This window comes from Primulina huaijiensis, chromosome 10 (genome assembly GCF_012295235.1).
Source record: "Primulina huaijiensis isolate GDHJ02 chromosome 10, ASM1229523v2, whole genome shotgun sequence".
Classification (NCBI taxonomy): Eukaryota; Viridiplantae; Streptophyta; class Magnoliopsida; order Lamiales; family Gesneriaceae; genus Primulina; species Primulina huaijiensis.
In genome coordinates this window covers 20,622,626-20,640,260 of record NC_133315.1, presented here as the reverse complement: position 1 = coordinate 20,640,260, position 17,635 = coordinate 20,622,626, and the positions used below count along the sequence as shown (strand labels likewise).

Sequence of the window (17,635 nt, the reverse complement as noted above, 5' to 3'; positions counted from 1 at the left end):
ATATATATTATTGAGCTATTAGAAATTAGAAACAAAAAATTTGTGAGACCCTGCCCGCACACTAAAAACCCTAGACGCACCATGCTCCCGAACTTCATCGGCAACCCTAACAATGGCAACAATGCTTCCGCGCCCCAACAGGTCTTTATCTCTATTTCCATCACTATCTTTTTTTTTTCCTTGCTGATTGTTTGTTATGTACCAGGTTATGGGAAACCCAGGAAGTTTTTGTCCTAATCCTATGCAAATTCGGCCTCAATTCCAAATGGGCGTGCTCAACCCACAACTTGCTATGCCACCTTTCACCAACCCAAACGCCTACTTTGCTCCTACCCAGCTTTTCCCCTTCCCACAGGGCCATGCTCAGAACTTCAGTTGTAGCAGTTTGAATCCCATCTTTGCCCATAATGCCGTCAACTCCCCCCAGCTTTTGCACAATGGGCAGTTCAATGTGCCCAATTTAGTACAAAATGTGAACCAGCTTTTGCAAATGCAAATTGCCAGTTGCCGTCCACAAAACTTCACTAGTGCAACGTCAAATATAATGAATGGAAATGAAAACGTGCTGCAGTTGATGAATGGGAACGGCTCAAAACAAATGCACGGTAATGTTAATGCTGCAAAGGATTTTGGTGCCCCTCAACATCAACAGAATCTGCATATCAATTCTCCTCGTGCTGCAAAATTACAGGTTGCTTCTTGAGGTGGCGTTTTGGTTGTACTTGTATGTCAAGTTGGTACAGTGAGATTGGTGTCACGTAATATGAGTTATGTTATTGATTCTCTTTACATGTGAAAACTGAAAACAATATTTTTCCAGTCATTCTTTTTCCTCATCTTTTGCATGGTAACTGGATATTGTTTCCTGGAAAATGTCTGTGTGGAGATCACATGAGGCTCATTAAAAAAATTGTTCTGAATTAGCATTCTGCTTGATACCAGGGTTGCTGTGAGAACAACTTTCCACGGGGTATGTTATGAGAAACTGTGTTTGGAAACATAATTTATGCTTACGAGCTCATTCTCAAACACCTGCTTGGTGTATTTTGGTTGGGAAATTTTTAAATCCAAGTACAAAATATTGCTCTCCAACCCTTGGGGATTGCTACTGTGTAAATGTCATGACACTTATTCCCAATCTGATGGAAATATTCTTTCTTAATGTGACCATTCACCATCGTAATGAAGAATCTGAACATGCGATATTTCAGTATATGTTTAAATGTAGGCAAGTTAATTGAATTTTTTAACCAATTTTATTGTGTTATTTTTAAGTATTTGAAGAGAAAATGTTTTTTTTGGTCTTTGGTTTCCTATCACCGTCATTTTGGCATAGTTATGACAGATTGACACTTTCTGCTGATCCATAGAATCTAATGTTCCTTCATTTTATCGTATTTCTCAACTCTTTTTCAATAATGAGAATTCACGTACTTTGCAAACACCGAAGTGATACGACCTGAAGTGTCTTCTGCTGTATGCATGAAACAAGCTATTCTAAAACAAATTACACTTGTCTTTTTATATTTTGAAACCTAAAATCACCACATTGTTTACTTGCCTAACAATTAACTTTCTTATTCCTGAAATTTTTAGCCATGTTTCTTCTTTTCTCTGGACTAACTGAATTATTAGATGGTGAAGTGATGGAAGCTTCATTAATTGTTGCAGAGTAATGCAGGCGAGTTCCATGGGGCCAACAATAACTGGAAAAGATCAAACATGAAGAAACTTAGTGGTAATTTTAAAGGTGATGCGTCACAGAGAGGGTATGTCTTACACTAACTGTTTCCTTGCAAATCTCTCTGTATGTGCAAGTGAATACAACTGTACAAGTTGATTTGTTACTTCACTGATGTCAAAGTCTTACAGATTTGTGAAGCAGCGGTTTCATCACAAGCAATATTCCAAAGGAAATTCCAAATTTCATAATGAAAATCAAGGAAAAGGTGGGAGAGTTGTCTACTATGGACTGTTTTTGACACTTTAGGGTTGGCTTCAATTCAAACAGTGAAATGATGAGTGCCTTTGTCCTGCAAATTGTTATTGATTTTCTAGGGGCCATATTGCAGTCTTTTCATCAGTTTCACAGGAATAATTTATTACTTCCTGTATCTCATGCACATCTAAAATAGGATGTCTAAGTGGTATTGTTTATCATCTAGGGCAAAAGCAATGGATGTGATAAATCATTGTCATCATCATATGCACATTGTGCAGCATAAAGATATGGACACTTAATGCTCATCACTGCAGTGTCAGTTAATGTCAATGATCAAGAGGTTTCTAGTAAACTTAACTATCTCATCATCCTTTGTTTCAAAATTTGAATCCTATTATAGAATTTTATATGCTTCGTTACATTTATATTGAACTCAAATACTCAGTTGCAAGAAGAAACTGAATTTAAGGAGCTAGGGACATGTAATCTTAAAATTGTATTATAATTGGGATGATGTCATGTTCGATGACTGGTTTGGATATTGAACTCCAAATCCTCTAACCACCTAACTCTGAATGTTTGCCGACTCAAGCTTCTGCTTGTGACGGTTGGATAATTGGAAATATTTTGTTGCTTGCCATGCTACCAGGATCCATGATTTTGCTTACATAGGTTAACAGTTTAATATGACTTTGAAATGAAATGTAAGTCAGCTATTTATAAATTTATTGGAATAAAAACCACCGCATCAAAGAAATGGTTAGAGATGGCCTATGTAGCACGGATACCCAAATTTTTTTTGAAGTATCGGACACAAATATGACATGCAAATACGCGTTTCGGATATGGCAAAGCCGAGTCGTTGACTTTTTGTAGGTTTGAGCAGTCGGATACGTTTTGGACACGGCTCGGATACGTTTGGGCAAAATTACAAATATTTTAAAGTTTTAGGGGTTTATTGAAAAAAGTTGAAGTTTTTAAGGACTAATTGGAAAATAATTAATAAAGAAGAATTGGGCTTTTGGGCTTTTAAAGCTCTAAATTTATAATCAATCTTTCTCTCTAACATTCTGCTCAACTCTTTGCTCAGCTCTCATCGTCTCTTCACTCCTATTAAGTCCGTCGCCTGCCTCTTTTTTGCCGCTCGCCGCATTGTTTCTGACTTCCTCGTGCATGTAAGCCCTAATTTGTAATGGAAAATTTTCAAAAGAAGAGTGTACGTGAGGATGTAGATGATTATTCTCTTTTGGGAAAATTTATAACCAAGATTGAAAAGGGAGCTTTTTTGAGGAAATATTACTTGGTCGTGTCACATATGTACTAAAGTGTGCAAGGGATCATACTCGAGGGTGAAAGTACACCTATTAAAACTCAAAGGCTTTGGAATTGCTAGTTGTGTGTCTGTTTCAATACATCAAATAAAGCATATGCAACAACTTGTGGATGACACTGAATTGAGAAGGAAGAATGCTAAACCGAAAGAAGTTCAATTGCCTTCATCATCTGCGTCATCAAACATGGCTTCAAAATCCTCATGTAGTAGTCTTTTTTCTCGCAAAGTGATGATCCAACAAAGAAAAGAATATGAACACTTGGCCTTCTTGAAAAAGGTTTTGACTTGAATGATAGAGATGAGCTCCACTCTTAAATTGCGAGGTTCGGTATGGATACTCAACTCGGATACAAGTTATTGAGAACTACACTTTTTCAAAGAGAAAAGGCTCATACTGAAAAGTTGTTGGAACCAACAAAAGCTGCTTGGAAACAAAAAGGTGTTAGTATTTGTAGCGATGGGCAGGCAGATGTACAAAGAAGATCGCTTATTAATATCATGTTTGTGTGTGAAAGTGGTCCTATGTTTCTAAAATCAATAAATTGTGAAGATGAGTACATGGATAAAAGTTTCATCTCTCAGTTGCTGATTGATTCCATAAATGAAGTGGGACATCAGAATGTTGTCCTAGTGGTAACTGGTAATACTCTCGTATGCAAAGCCGCTGGGTTACTTGTTGAGGCAAAGTACTCATACATATTGTGGACACCTTGTGTTGTGCACACTCTGAATCTTGCTTTGAAGAATATTTGTGCACCGATCGACTTTTTACGAAACAAAGAAGTCTTTGAAAAGAGCAAGAATTCAATTTGTATGGAATACCATTTTGGCATTCAAAAATGAAACTCTTTTTGAATTTGTATCAAATGATGCTTCAATGGAGATAACTCGAACTTGAAGATGCTCTCACTTGCGGAGACTTGATTTGCTTCTACGATCATTATAATCAAAAGGTTCAGGCAAATCAAGAAATGTCTTGAAAACATGATGATTAGTGAAAGATGGAATCTGTACAAGGAGGTTGAAATAGTGAAGGCTAGAGCAGTGAAGTACGAGATATTGGATGATCAATTCTGGAAAAAGATTGATTATGTACTTTCTTTCGCAAGTTCAATTTATGAGACGCTAAGGAAAGTAGACTGTGATCAACCTTGTCTTCATTTAGTATATGAGTGGTGGAATGAAATGATAAGAAGATTAGGGTTGCTATCTCGAAGAGGCCGCAAAGTGGTGATTCAAAGTTTTATGAGGTTCATGATATTCTGGTGGAGCGATGGAATAAAAGCAATACACCTCTGCATTGTTTGGAGTATTCTTTGAATCCAAGGTGAAACTCTAAAAAATTTAACTAAGTTTTAGCAAATTATAAATATTAGTTTGTTTAATTTTCAACTTTTTTATATAGATATTATTGCAATGAATGGCTTCAAGAATATCATAATTGACTTCTTCCTCATAAGAACATTGAAGTTTAAAGAGAAAAGAAAAAGTACATTGAAAGATATTACTCATGTTCATCAGAAGTGTCAATGAGGAGTTTGCCTCTTTTTTCGCAGACATTGATGATTTTTCTGATAATGAGACGATGCGTGATCAAGGTTTGATGACTCCAAGACTCCAACTAAGGGGTGGGTTATCCATGGAGCTTCCGCACCAACTCTTCAAAGTTTAGCTTTAAAGCTACTTGGGCAGCCTTCTTCTTGTTGTGAGAGAAATTGGAGCACCTACAATTTCATACACACACTGAAGTGAAACAAAATAACACCACAAATAGCGGAAGATTTGGTGTATGTTGACTACAATATTCGTCTTTTATATAGTAGGAGTCCACATTATAGTGAAGGAGAAAATAAGATGTGGGATGTTGGAGCGGATGCATTTGATTACATGGACGTGGAGGGTGCTGCTATCCTTGAAATTGCCAATTTATCTCTTGATGAACTTGACTTGGAGTCGGTCTTATTTATTGATGAAGCCAGTGTTGGTGATGAGACCGATATGGATGCTTGATTTCTTTTTACTTGCTTTAAATCGATTTGGTGTTTTATATTTTTGATTGATGAAATATGACATTATATCTCTATATATATATATAAATATATATAAAATATTTGGCGTATTCGATACGATTCCCTTCCCCATATCTATGCAACATGGGAGGTGGCATTGGTGGAAGATAATATCATAAAGGAGCAATTGAGATGGTTTGAGCGCATCAAACACCAATCCTTACGGAACCTGAACTATGGATATAGAAGTACTGAAGTAGTATACTTTAAGAATATTAACTTGACATGGTGATATTAAGCATGATTTATCAGGGAACCACTAGAACTTTAATTTCAAACCACCTTAATTAGCTTTGGTTTAAGATTTGTATGATAATTGCCTTGTCAAACACTGTTATATGGTAAAGCTTATTGCAACCTGTGAATTAGTATTTATATTTTTTAGTAGTTATGATATGATAAGAATTATCTTTTACTGTTGTTTTAAACTTAAATAGATTAGATTGATCTCTTAATTTAAGGAAGTTTGGTAGAATGATATTCTATAAATCTGATTTGTATTCTTTTCTTCTATCAATGAATAAAATTATGTTTCCTTTCTGCCCTAATTTTCTTTTACGACATGGTATCATCGAGTAGGCAGAACCGATGACAGAATAGGGTATGGCTGTTCCACCTTCTAACCCTTCTGAAACCAACTCCAAATCGGCGCTGGCCACCCATGGAATGGGCGACGCCTCTAAAATGCCCATTATATGCCATAAACTTAATGGGCAAAACTATCTCCAATGGTCCCAATCTGTGATGATGTTCATACGTGGTAGAGGCAAAGATGAACTTTTGTTGGACACATCCAATAGTTGTGTGGCCAACGATCACAAGTTTAAGGCATGGAAGATCGAGAACAATTTGGTTATGTCATGTCTAATTAATTCCATGACTCCGGAGATCGGCTAAAATTTTCTCCTCAATCATTCTGCTAAAGAAATCTAGTATGCAGCACGTGATACTTACCCGTATAGGGATACTCTTCGCGATAGAGAGTATTCTCCATGACCTATGACAGGGGGATGACACTCTCACCACCTATTTTACTTCGCTCACCTGTCACTGGCAGCAGCTGGATTTGTTCGAAATTCATGAATGGAAGTGCCCCACTGATGAGCAGAAATATAAATCCATCGTTGAACAGAAACACGTGTTTAAATTCTTATTGGGGCTCAACTGAAACCTCGATGAAGTCGGGGGCCAGATTCTTGGCTCTAAAACTCTGCCCAGCCTCCGAGCAGCCTTCTCCAAGGTCCGTCAAGAAGAAAGCCGCAGAAAAGTAATGTTGGGCCCTTCACACAGTGCCTCAAATCCAGTTGATAGTTCTGCCCTCACAATTCATAAAAGTCTTTTCTCTCAATCCAATGAATCTAATAGTGAGCTTGGTTATTCTCTAAATCAAAAGGGGTATAAATGTTATTCTCCAACCACTAGGGAGTTCTATACCTCTATGGATGTTACCTTCCTTGAGAACCAACCTTTTTATTCCAATTTCTCGCTTCAGGGGGAGAGAGGTAGCATTGAATCTCCAAATTGGGCAGCTATCAGTCCCACTGTAACCTTCAGAGAGCCGACCGAAGTCCCAATCCAGCCTGATCCTGCAACCGACAGCTCACTTGATCTCGATCCATCCCTGCCAATATACCTCTCCAGGTCTATTCCCGCATAAAGCAGTCTCAACCTTGGAGTCAAAAAGATCATGCACAAAATCAGCAAGTCGATAATGCTTCTCCACCGCCAATTTCCTGCACAAACAAGCAAGGTACTACTGAACTTGAAATTATTTCTCACGAAGTTGAATACATTGATCCAAATGATTTGCCTATTGCACTAAGAAAAGGGACTCGAATGTGCACTCTTCATCCGATATGTAAATTTGTCTCTCTTGAACATTTATCTCCTACATATCTAGCATTTGTGTCCAGGATTGATTAGGTTCATATTCAAGAAGCTCTCCAATACCCAAAATGAAAAGCTCCTACGATGGAAATACGGTCACTAGAAAAAAATAACACTTAAGAGATCGCTGGGCTTCCCCAAGGAAAAAGGACAGTTGGATGTAAATGGATTTTCACAGTTAAGTATAAAGCCGATGGGAGTATTAAACGATTCAAAGCACAACTAGTAGCAAAAAGATACACACAGTCTTATGGGATCGACCACGAAGAGATATTTGCCCCGGTCACTCAACACAATCCAAGTACTCTTATCAATTGTTGCTAACCTAGACCGGCCGGTGTATCAACTTGGTGTGAGGAATGCATTTCTTAACGGGGATCTTGAGGAGGAAATCTACATAGACATTCCACCAGGTTTGGAGTCAGAAACTACTCTCAACAAAGTGTGTGAGCTACGAAAGTCACTATATGGTCTAAAGCAATCTCCTCGAGCATGGTTTTGCAAATTCACCTCTATTCTGAAAGGAGATGGATGCACTCAATATCAAACTGACCATACTATGTTAAAACACTCAGAAGGAGGAAAAATCATTGTTATCATTGTCTATGTTGATGATATTGTCCTTACTGGAAACAATGATGAAGAAATGGTCGTGTCAAGATTCTTCTTGCAAAAGAATTTGAGATGAAAGATTTAAGACCTTTAAAATATTTTTTGGGAATAGAAGTAGCCTGATCAGCTCATGGGATACCAATTTCTCAAAGAAGTATGTACTAGACCTCCTGAAAGAAACATGTATGCTGAGGAGTCGACCGGTTGAGACTCCAATGGACCCAAACATAAAAATAGGGGTAAATGAGGACTGCCCGTCAGTTGACAAGGGAAGATATCAACGCTTAGTTGGCAAATTGATTTACTTCTCACACACACGTCCAGATATTGGGTTTGTGGTTATTGTGATGAGTCAATTCATAAATAATACAACTAAAGATCATATGGAAGCGGTGTATCGGGTGCTAAGGTACCTAAAAAAAACTCTTGGAAAAGGATTACTCTTCAGAAAATCTTCAGTCAGAAATGTCAGGGTGTACACTGATGCTGACTGGGCAGGATCCCAAAGTGACAGACGCTCTACCGCGGGTTACTGGGCCTTTGTTTGGGGAAACCTTGTAACTTGTAGGAGTAAGAAGTAGTCCAGCTGTGGCTCGCAGTAGTACTGAAGCAGAATATTGTGCCCTAACTAATGGAATTTGTGAGGGAATATGGCTTAAAAGACTACTCAGTGAATTGAAGTTGGAAGATGATCATCCCGTGAAATTGATTTGCGAAAATCAGACAGCTATTCGTATAGCCAAAAATCCAGTCCGCCACGATCGAACCAAGCACATTGAAGTATACTGACATTTTATAAGTGAGAAACTTGAGATGAAAACAATTGAGCTCATCTACACCCGACTCGAATGCAACTTGCTGACATCTTTACTAAAGCTCTGTATCGATCAATCTTTTAAGACATGATCCATGCTTGGCATGATCAACATGTATAGAGGGGGAGTGTTGAATTAGTATGTCTTTTTAGTAGTTATGATTATGACAACAATTATCTTTTTCTGTTTTTTTTAAACTTTAACTTTAAATAGATTAGATCTCTTAATTTAGGGAAGTTTGGTAGAATAAAATTCTATAAATCTGATTTGTATTCTTTCCTTTTATCAATGAATAAAATTATGTTTCCTTTTTTCCCTTATTCTCTTTCACGACGCAACCTTTGATCTGCCAGCTTATTTTTTTTGGCAGACTAACTATATCAACACATTTTTTATTTACTTAAATATATAAACTTTATGCATTTGTGGTTTCTCAGAATTTGGTGTTTCTTCTGGAGTTTGACTATATCATTTAGTTTCTTTTGCAAGTCTATTTAAATATGCTTTGTGCTTTTCTTATCTTTTTATACAGGGTCGAAAAATGGAGCAAACACCTCTATTCTTTCTGATTCGGGCAAACAGATTCAAGTGGGAAAAGGGAGGTAATTTTATTTATTCGTTTTCCTTGTGTCATCGAGCAATTAAGTAGTCATTTCCTACTTGTTTTCTGGCAATTGTAAGACTGGAGTTGGAGAATGGGAGAGCATTAACAAAAGAAAATAGAGACAGTTAACTGTATTGAAGTGGATCGAGGCCCTATTTTTGGCAACTAGTCTATTTATTTATTTATTTTTGCCTTTTTCGTGTCATTGTCTTAGATTTCTTTTGCTACTGTCTTTTAAATCAGACCTCTCACGTTGAACTACACAGAACAAGAAATTCAACAGTGGCGTGAACAGCGTAAGAAAAATTACCCGTCAAAAGCTAACATGGAGAAGGTATGCTTATAGGTGATCTCTGTTTGATGCTCCGGTTTTATCTCAAGAGAGAAACATGTTATTTTAGATGTGTTAACTGCAGAAGTTGAAAGACAATTCTATGCGGCTTGAGGTCACAGATGCAGTTGCCAAGATACGGCGTCAGGTACCCAAACTTGCCTTCATTGAACAAAGACATAATTTTGGGTCATACAATATATTTTTGTGAATTTCTTATCTCCCGTCTGAGTAGAAAGGGATAATTCATGATCGGGCGAAAAAATTGGATATGGAATATTTCTGTTGCTTATTGATTTTCCGTGTTTTGAATGATTTTGCCTGGTTCTGGTGTTTCTGGGTTGGGACAGCAGTTATGTTCTACTTTTTGCTGGTTTACCTATGTAGCCTCACGCGACTTTGTCTCCGTGCTTGTTTCTATACCGACGTTAAATGGCTCACAAATCCAAACCGTTTGCAATAGCTTGCCATGAATCCATCAGCAATTGCAGAACATGGAGCAAGCATAACCTGGTCGCTAGCTGAACACAAACAAGAATATATGTCATGAGAAAATGCCATAATCACCAGCCACCATTCATAAACCAATCTCCGGGGAGATGAAAAAGTGAACTGCTTCACCAAGATTGGTTCCTTTTACTTACAAAGCTACCATGATCATTACCCTTCTGCTCAATTGAAACAAGGACGGGGAGAGAGAGAGAGGAGGAAGACAATAAGAAAGATTGTGCCACCCTTTGAAAAATTAGAAAAGATTAATGCGGAATATGAAATCTTAACGGCCCCCTTGATCACGAAACTATGGACCATCAATAGTACTGTAATTTATAAAACTTCCAGACAATTCTTGATTCCAATAAAAATTAACTTAATTTCTGTTCCTGCATAAATCAGTTTGTGATATTCCCCACTATTTTGTTTAAGCGTGAATTGTTGTCTTATTCTCCATTTTGATAAGGAAAGTAAGATAGATGATGCTGGAATAGTAATTGGATACAGTATAAGGGAATTGATCAATTTTAGGACTATCAGGTGTTACATTTGCTTCAACCTTGTATGCCTACATGATAGTAACAACTAGTAGTGTTGCTGATAGTGGCAGTGGAGGACTCTACTGATGGTGGTGAACTTTTGTTATAAAGCAACAATTAGGCCGATTTAGAGGTTAAAATTATTTGAGTTATACCATCACCAAGAGGATAGGTTTTGGCACATTGATAAGTGTATTAATACAGGAGTGCAAATTGTAGCAAGTGTTGGTAGGGGGTCTGTTGTGGAGCAAAATCACACCTACTGTCTTGTATGGTACTTATGTAAGGGGATTAAGAAGTGACGTCGGACTGTAGTTGCACAGTTACAAGTGATAGCTTTTGGTACAATGACATACATTTGGTCCAACAACATGATTGGATGATTTGGAATCAATCTTACCGGCATCACAAATTTTAACTACTGGTTCTTTTATTAATATTCAATTCATGTTTGGATTATTCTATAGTTTTGGAGCGTATGGCGAACCTCCTCTTGTTGTTTTCATGAGTTTGATCTTCTCCTTCCATGATAAACAATTGTCAACATTTCTCTCAGGAACTCAAGGAGATATTGGAGAAGCAAGCTGAATTAGGTTGTGAAGTTGCAGAAATACCATCATGTTATTTACCAGATTCTGAAAGACAGACTGATGGCAGGGTTAAAGACCAACACGCATTCGGGAAGAGGGAGAGATTTCCAAACAAGTTTGATAGACAGGGCAAATTCCATCAAAATGACCAGGTCTCTACGAGACATAGGCCTGCCGATGGTTCTGCAAATTTTCGTGATCGAAATGATTGCTTTGCTAAGAAACAAAGATTGGCAAGTGAAAATACCCATTTGGATAATAAAAGGGTGCCATCTCTGTTGCAGAAACTGCTATATTCGGATATTAAAAGAGACGCAACATATTTGCTGCAAACTTTTCGGTTCATGGTGATGAATTCATTCTTTGAGGATTGGCCTAGCAAGTCTCTGAGATTTCCGGTGGTCATTATCAAAGAATCAGGTGATGAAAGTGGCAGTTTGGAAAAGAAGAATCAGGTGGCGGTAGACGATGTTTCTGCTTCTCCTGGCAGGGATTTTGTAATGAGAAGTGTAGGTCAAAGTCTTCAAGAAGAGGGAGAAATTACCGTCTGATTTTCTAGTTTCTATATAGGTATTACTATACGTTGATTTTGTTGGATAAGGTTGACATTTGTTGCATATGTGGTGGCTGTGTAAGTTAAAGAAATTGGAAAAGAAAAATACATATCTTATTTCTGAAGGAGTAATTATAACATAAATAAATACACAAATATTTATGTACATGCATTTGTATCATATGGTGTGTAAGCATATACATAATTCTCCTCCAAATCCGAATTGTTTAACCATTTAAATTTTTTAAAAGGTGTCCTCTAGCACTATATATGAATTTATTGTGTAATTCAAGAATGCATCTTTACTCGTTAAAAAAATGCATCTTTACTCTTTACCGACTTTCTAGTTTTTATTTATCTTTTGGGCGATGTAACGTGCTTCTATAACGTATTCCAAAATCAGACAAGGGAATTCAACCATTTTTTTTTTTATTATTGTTAGTAAAATTACAAATAACAAATAATATAGGTAGTAATATTATCTTAATTATTCAAATATCTTTTACAATAAAAATATTAAACAATAGAATTTATTCACACGATTGATTCACGTCAATAATAATAATAAATAAATAAATTTACATGACCCAAACACGGTCATCTACCTTTGCCTGAGATTATATAATAGTTTGTAATAAAATGTGCAACATAAAAATACATTAAAAACTCCGAAGTGAGATAAATCTCCAACACTCTATTATATTTAATTTTAATTTTGCATCAGAGTTCAATCTGATTAGATTGTCGCCACCCGTTACGTCGTTTTTGCCTTCCCAGTTTTCTTGCAATCATCGTCCTCCCTTTGACCCGTTAATTTTTTGGATAATGCATCGATTTACAATCACATCAAACCAAATTATACGCCACCCGAAATCTTCTCCAATTGCCTTGTTATTTCTTGAGTTATACATCCTCCTCCAAGTAAAGTTAATGCATACCAAACTTTAATCGATACTGCTACAGCGTAGCTTAGTTAGCTTACTCTCACAGAATAGGAGTTCAAGAATGATAAATATAAGGGAATACATTGCTCTGGGGCCAATCTGTATGGAAGTTACGCTTTCCTATCTGTTGGGGAGGTGACAATACTTGGTGTGAGTTGTATTTATTTGGTTGAATTCGGATTTCATGGGCTGTTCTTGAATTTTTGCGAGTCCTGGTGATTCTGGTGGAGATAGCCATCTGGATTTTTTTGGATTTTCCAGTTTAGATACTACGTTTGTTATATTCTTGTGATTATTTTGGGATTTACGGTTGGGGTTTTCTTGGTCTTTGATCATCAGATCATGGCCCCTCCATTGTGCATTTTTTTAATTCACGTACCTTGAACCGTTATCTTCTGTCGACAGAACAAGTTGGCAACAATTATTGATGGGTCAACTAAATAAATCAGCACATATTTGTTGAATTTATTTATCAAATAAAGTGGGAATAAAAACGTGTGGGTTGGCATTCAAACAGAAAACGGAAGACGCTTATAAAACGCGTCTTCACACGGTCAAGGGGCTCTATAAATAGAGCTCCCCCTTCATTCTGAAATTATCCATTCTTCGAGTTTTCTCTCATCTTATAACATTCTATAATATTTGTGAGGTGTTTTGTACTCCTGTATTAAGATAGTGTGTGTTCTCTTTGGAAACACAGTGAATGAGTTGTACACTACAAAATATTATAGTGAAATTCTTTTCATCTTGCCCGTGGTTTTACCCTAATAATTTTTAGGTATTTTCCACGTAAATCTCGGTGTACAGTTTATTCTTTATTTTCGGGTTTTATTATCTCAAATTACCGCAAGTGGGACCAACAAGTGGTATCAGAGCCTTGGTTTAAAATTCTTACAATTCTGAGTATGCTATGTGGTTGCAGCCTACACTGATCTTCCACATCAGAAAAGATTTTTTTGAGATTTTTTATTTAAGGCGTGATTATTTTGTCCAGTCTACTAAAATTGTTGTAGACATAATGGCGGGTATGTACGAGATAGCAAAGTTCAACGGAAGCAATTTTATGCTGTGGAAAATAAAGATACAAGCAGTTTTAAGAAAGGAGAATTGCTTGGCAGCTATTGGAGATAGACCGGTGGAAATTACGGGTGATGGAAAGTGGAATGAGCTAAATGACAACGCTGTTGCCAATTTATACTTGGCTATAGCAGACGAAGTTTTGTCAAGTATCTCTGAGATAAAAACAGCCAAAGTTATCTGGGATACTCTGATAAAGATGTACGAGGTCAAGTCGCTACACAACATGATTTTCCTAAAGAGAAGACTTTATACTCTTCGGATGGTGGAATCCTCATCGATGACCGACCATATCAACACACTAAATACTCTATTTGCCAAACTCACTTCCATGGGGCATAAAATAGGAGAAAATGAACGTGCGGAGCTTCTACTTCAAAGTCTACCAGATTCATATGATCAACTTATCATCAACATTACCAACAATATTCTTATGGGCTTTCTAAAATTCGACGATGTCTTAACTGCGGTTCTCGGAGAAGAAAATAAGGAAGATAGGTTGGTAACATCGAAGCAGGCAGAGGCTTTACCGATGATAAGAGGAAGATTCATGGACCGTGACTCCAGTGGGAGCCAAAGACGAGGTAGATCAAAATCGAGAAGTAAGAAGAAAAATATTTACTGCTTTAAATGTTGCGATAAAGGGCACTTCAAGAAAGAGTGTATGAGTATCGACAAGAGTTCTCAAGGAAATGTGGCCAGTACTTCAGGAAGTGGTGAAATATTATTCAGCGAAGCAACAACAGTTGCAGAAGGCATACACAAATTTTGTGACAATGGATTATGGATTCAGGAGCGAAGTGGCACATGACGTCTCGGAGAGAATGGTTTGATCATTATGAACAAGTCTCAGGAGGATATGTATTCATGGGAAATGATCATGTCTTGGAAATCGCTGGCGTCGGTACTATCAAAATTAAAATGTTTGATGGCACCATTCGCACCATACATGAGGTACGACATGTGAAAGGACTGACGAAAAATCTTTTGTCCTTGGGGCAATTGGATGACATCGGGTGCAAAACTCGGATCGAAAACGGGATCATGAAAATTGTGAAGGGTGCGCTTGTGGTTATGAAGGCGGAAAAGATTGATGCAAATCTGTATGTACTTTTGGGAGAAACACACAAGGAGGCAGAACTAGCTATTGCATCAAATGGTTCAGTAGAAGAATTAACAGTGTTATGGCATAGAAAGCTCGGGCATATGTCAGAACGAGGGTTGAAAATTTTCTAAGAACGGAAGCTGCTGCCGGGACTTACAAAAGTGTCATTACCCTTTTGTGAGCATTGTGTTACCAGTAAACAACACAGATTAAATTTTTGCACTTCTACTGCTAGAAGCAAAATCATATTGGAGCTGATTCATTCGGATGTTTGACAAGCACCGGTTGGATCCCTAGGCGGAGCGAGATACTTTGTCTCGTTCATTGATGATTTCTCTAGGAGATGTTGGGTGTATCCAATCAAGAAGAAATCAGATGTTTTCCAGATCTTCAAAGATTTCAAAGCGCGGGTTGAACTTGATTCTGAGAAGAAAATCAAGTGTCTTAGGACTGACAATGGAAGAGAATATACCAGTGACGAATTTGATGCATTTTGTCAACATGAGGGCATCAAAAGACAATTCACGACGGCTTACACACCTCAACAAAATGGAGTGACAGAGCGGATGAATAGAACTTTGTTGGACAGAACAAGGGCTATGTTGAGGACTGCGGGTCTAGACAAGTCATTTTGGGCGAAAGCAGTCAAAAACACTTATTATATTATCAATCGTTCTGCTTCAGTGGCGATTGATCTGAAGACTCCGATGGAGATGTGGACTGGGAAGTCGACAGATTCTTCTCATTTGCATACATTTGGAAGTCCTGTATACGTTCTGTACAATGAGCAAGAAAGATCGAAGTTGGATTCGAAATCCAGAAAACGTATCTTCTTGGGTTATGCTGATGGAGTAAAGGGGTTTCGCTTGTGGGATCCTACTGTTCACAAGTTTGTCATCAGTAGGGATGTTATCTTCGAGGAAGATAAAGTAAAGGGAGACAAAGGCACACCGAATTCAGAAACTACTATATTTCAGGTGGAAAATAAGATGAACGAAGGTCAAGTTTCTTGTGAAGCAGTACCAGAGCACGAAGAACAAGAACATATTGAGTCTGAAGTTTCCAATGTAAGGCAGTCAACTTGAGACAGAAGACCACCAGGTTGGCTTTCAGATTATGTCACTGAAAGCAATATTGCATATTGTCTATTATCAGATGATGGTGAGCCATCGAGTTTCCACGAGGCTACTTAAGGCTCGGATGTATCCTTATGGATGATAGCAATGCAAGAAGAGTTGGAGGCATTAGACAGGAATAAAACTTGGGATCTTGTTACACTACCACGAGGAAGGAAAGCCATTGGTAACAGATGGGTCTATAAGATCAAGCGTGATGGCAATAACCAAGTGGAGCGGTATCGTGCTAGATTGGTGGTAAAAGAGTATGCTCAGAAAGAAGGAATTGACTTCAATGAGATATTTTCTCCTGTGGTTCGGCTTACAACAGTCAGAGTAGTGTTGGCATTGTGTGCGATGTTTGACCTACATCTAGAACAGCTAAATGTGAAAACGGCGTTTCTTCATGGAGATCTTGAAGAAGAAATCTATATGCTCTAGCCAGAAGGTTTTGCGGAAAAAGGCAATGAGGACTTGGTTTGCATGTTGAACAAATATCTGTACGGTCTCAAACAGGCGTCGAGGTATTGGTATAAGAGATTTGATTCCTATATCATGAGCCTTGGATACAACAGATTGAGTGCAGACCCTTGTACGTATTTCAAGAGGTCTGGTGATGATTATATTATTTTGCTGTTGTATGTGGAAGACATGTTGATAGCAGGCCCCAACAAAGATCATGTCCAAGAATTGAAGGCACAGTTGGTTAGGGAATTTGATATGAAGGACTTGGGAGCAACAAACAAGATTCTAGGGATGCAAGTTCACCGAGACATAAGTAACAGAAAGATTTGGCTTTCCTAGAAAAATTATTTGAAGAAAGTCTTGCAACGCTTCAACATGCAAGATAGTAAGCCAATTTCGACCCCTCTTCATGTTAACTTGAAGTTATCCTCCGAGATGTGTCCTAGCAGTGAAGAAGAGAGGATTGAGATGTCCCGAGTACCATATGCATCAGCAGTGAGAAGTTTGATGTTCGCCATGATCTGTACAAGACCGGACATTGCTCAAGCAGTGGGGGTAGTTAGTCGGTATATGGCGAATCCTAGACGAGAGCATTGGAGCACTGTTAAGAGAATTCTTAGATACATTAAGGGTACCTCGAATGCTGCACTATGTTATGGAGGATCATATTTTACACTCAGGGGCTATGTCAATTCAGATTATGCAGGTGATCCTGATAAGAGAAAATCTACTACTGATTATGTGTTTACACTTGCAGGAGGAGCAGTAATCTGGGTTTCAAAACTGCAGACAATTGTGGCGTTATCTACAACGGAGGCAGAATATATGGCAGCTACTCAAGCTTGCAAGGAGGCAATATGGATTAAAAGGTTATTGGAGGAGATCAGGCACAAATAAGAGCATGTTCTTTTGTTTTGTGATAGTCAGAGTGCCTTGCACATTACAAGAAATCCAGCCTGTCATTTCAGGACGAAACACATTGGAGTTCAATTTCACTTTGTGAGAGAAGTAGTAGAGGAAGGAAGCGTGGATATGCATAAGATCCATACCAAGGATAACATAGCTGATTTTTTGACCAAGACAGTGAACACTGATAAGTTTGAGTGGTGTAGATCCTCAAGTGGTCTAGCGAAAATGTAAGCAGCAAGGAATGAAAAGATTG

The 17,635-nt window shown here is 37.8% G+C and overlaps 1 protein-coding gene and 1 long non-coding RNA gene across 2 annotated transcripts; both read left to right on the top strand.

Moving 5' to 3' along the window:
- Window positions 1–24: 24 nt before the first annotated feature.
- Window positions 25–11,933, top strand: LOC140986128 (uncharacterized). Its single transcript, XM_073454143.1, has 8 exons — window positions 25–141; window positions 206–691; window positions 1,672–1,769; window positions 1,873–1,949; window positions 9,191–9,260; window positions 9,506–9,596; window positions 9,679–9,741; window positions 11,181–11,933. Exons 1-8 carry the CDS (start codon window positions 82–84, stop codon window positions 11,763–11,765), a joined length of 1,530 nt encoding a protein of 509 aa, XP_073310244.1. The 5' UTR covers window positions 25–81; the 3' UTR covers window positions 11,766–11,933.
- Window positions 6,083–8,971, top strand: LOC140986129 (uncharacterized). The gene is made up of 2 exons (XR_012176898.1): window positions 6,083–7,094; window positions 7,258–8,971. It is a non-coding gene; the product is annotated as an uncharacterized lncRNA (long non-coding RNA).
- Window positions 11,934–17,635: the final 5,702 nt, after the last annotated feature.

What these genes read in the sequence shown, in the direction of transcription:
- LOC140986128 (XM_073454143.1), top strand. Translation starts at nt 82, where the DNA reads ATGCTCCCGAACTTCATCGGCAACCCTAACAATGGCAACAATGCTTCC. An exon ending in CTCGTGCTGCAAAATTACAG is followed by an intron (nt 692 to 1,671) that starts GTTGCTTCTTGA and finishes TAATTGTTGCAG; the next exon opens with AGTAATGCAGGCGAGTTCCA. An exon ending in TAATGAAAATCAAGGAAAAG is followed by an intron (nt 1,950 to 9,190) that starts GTGGGAGAGTTG and finishes CTTTTTATACAG; the next exon opens with GGTCGAAAAATGGAGCAAAC.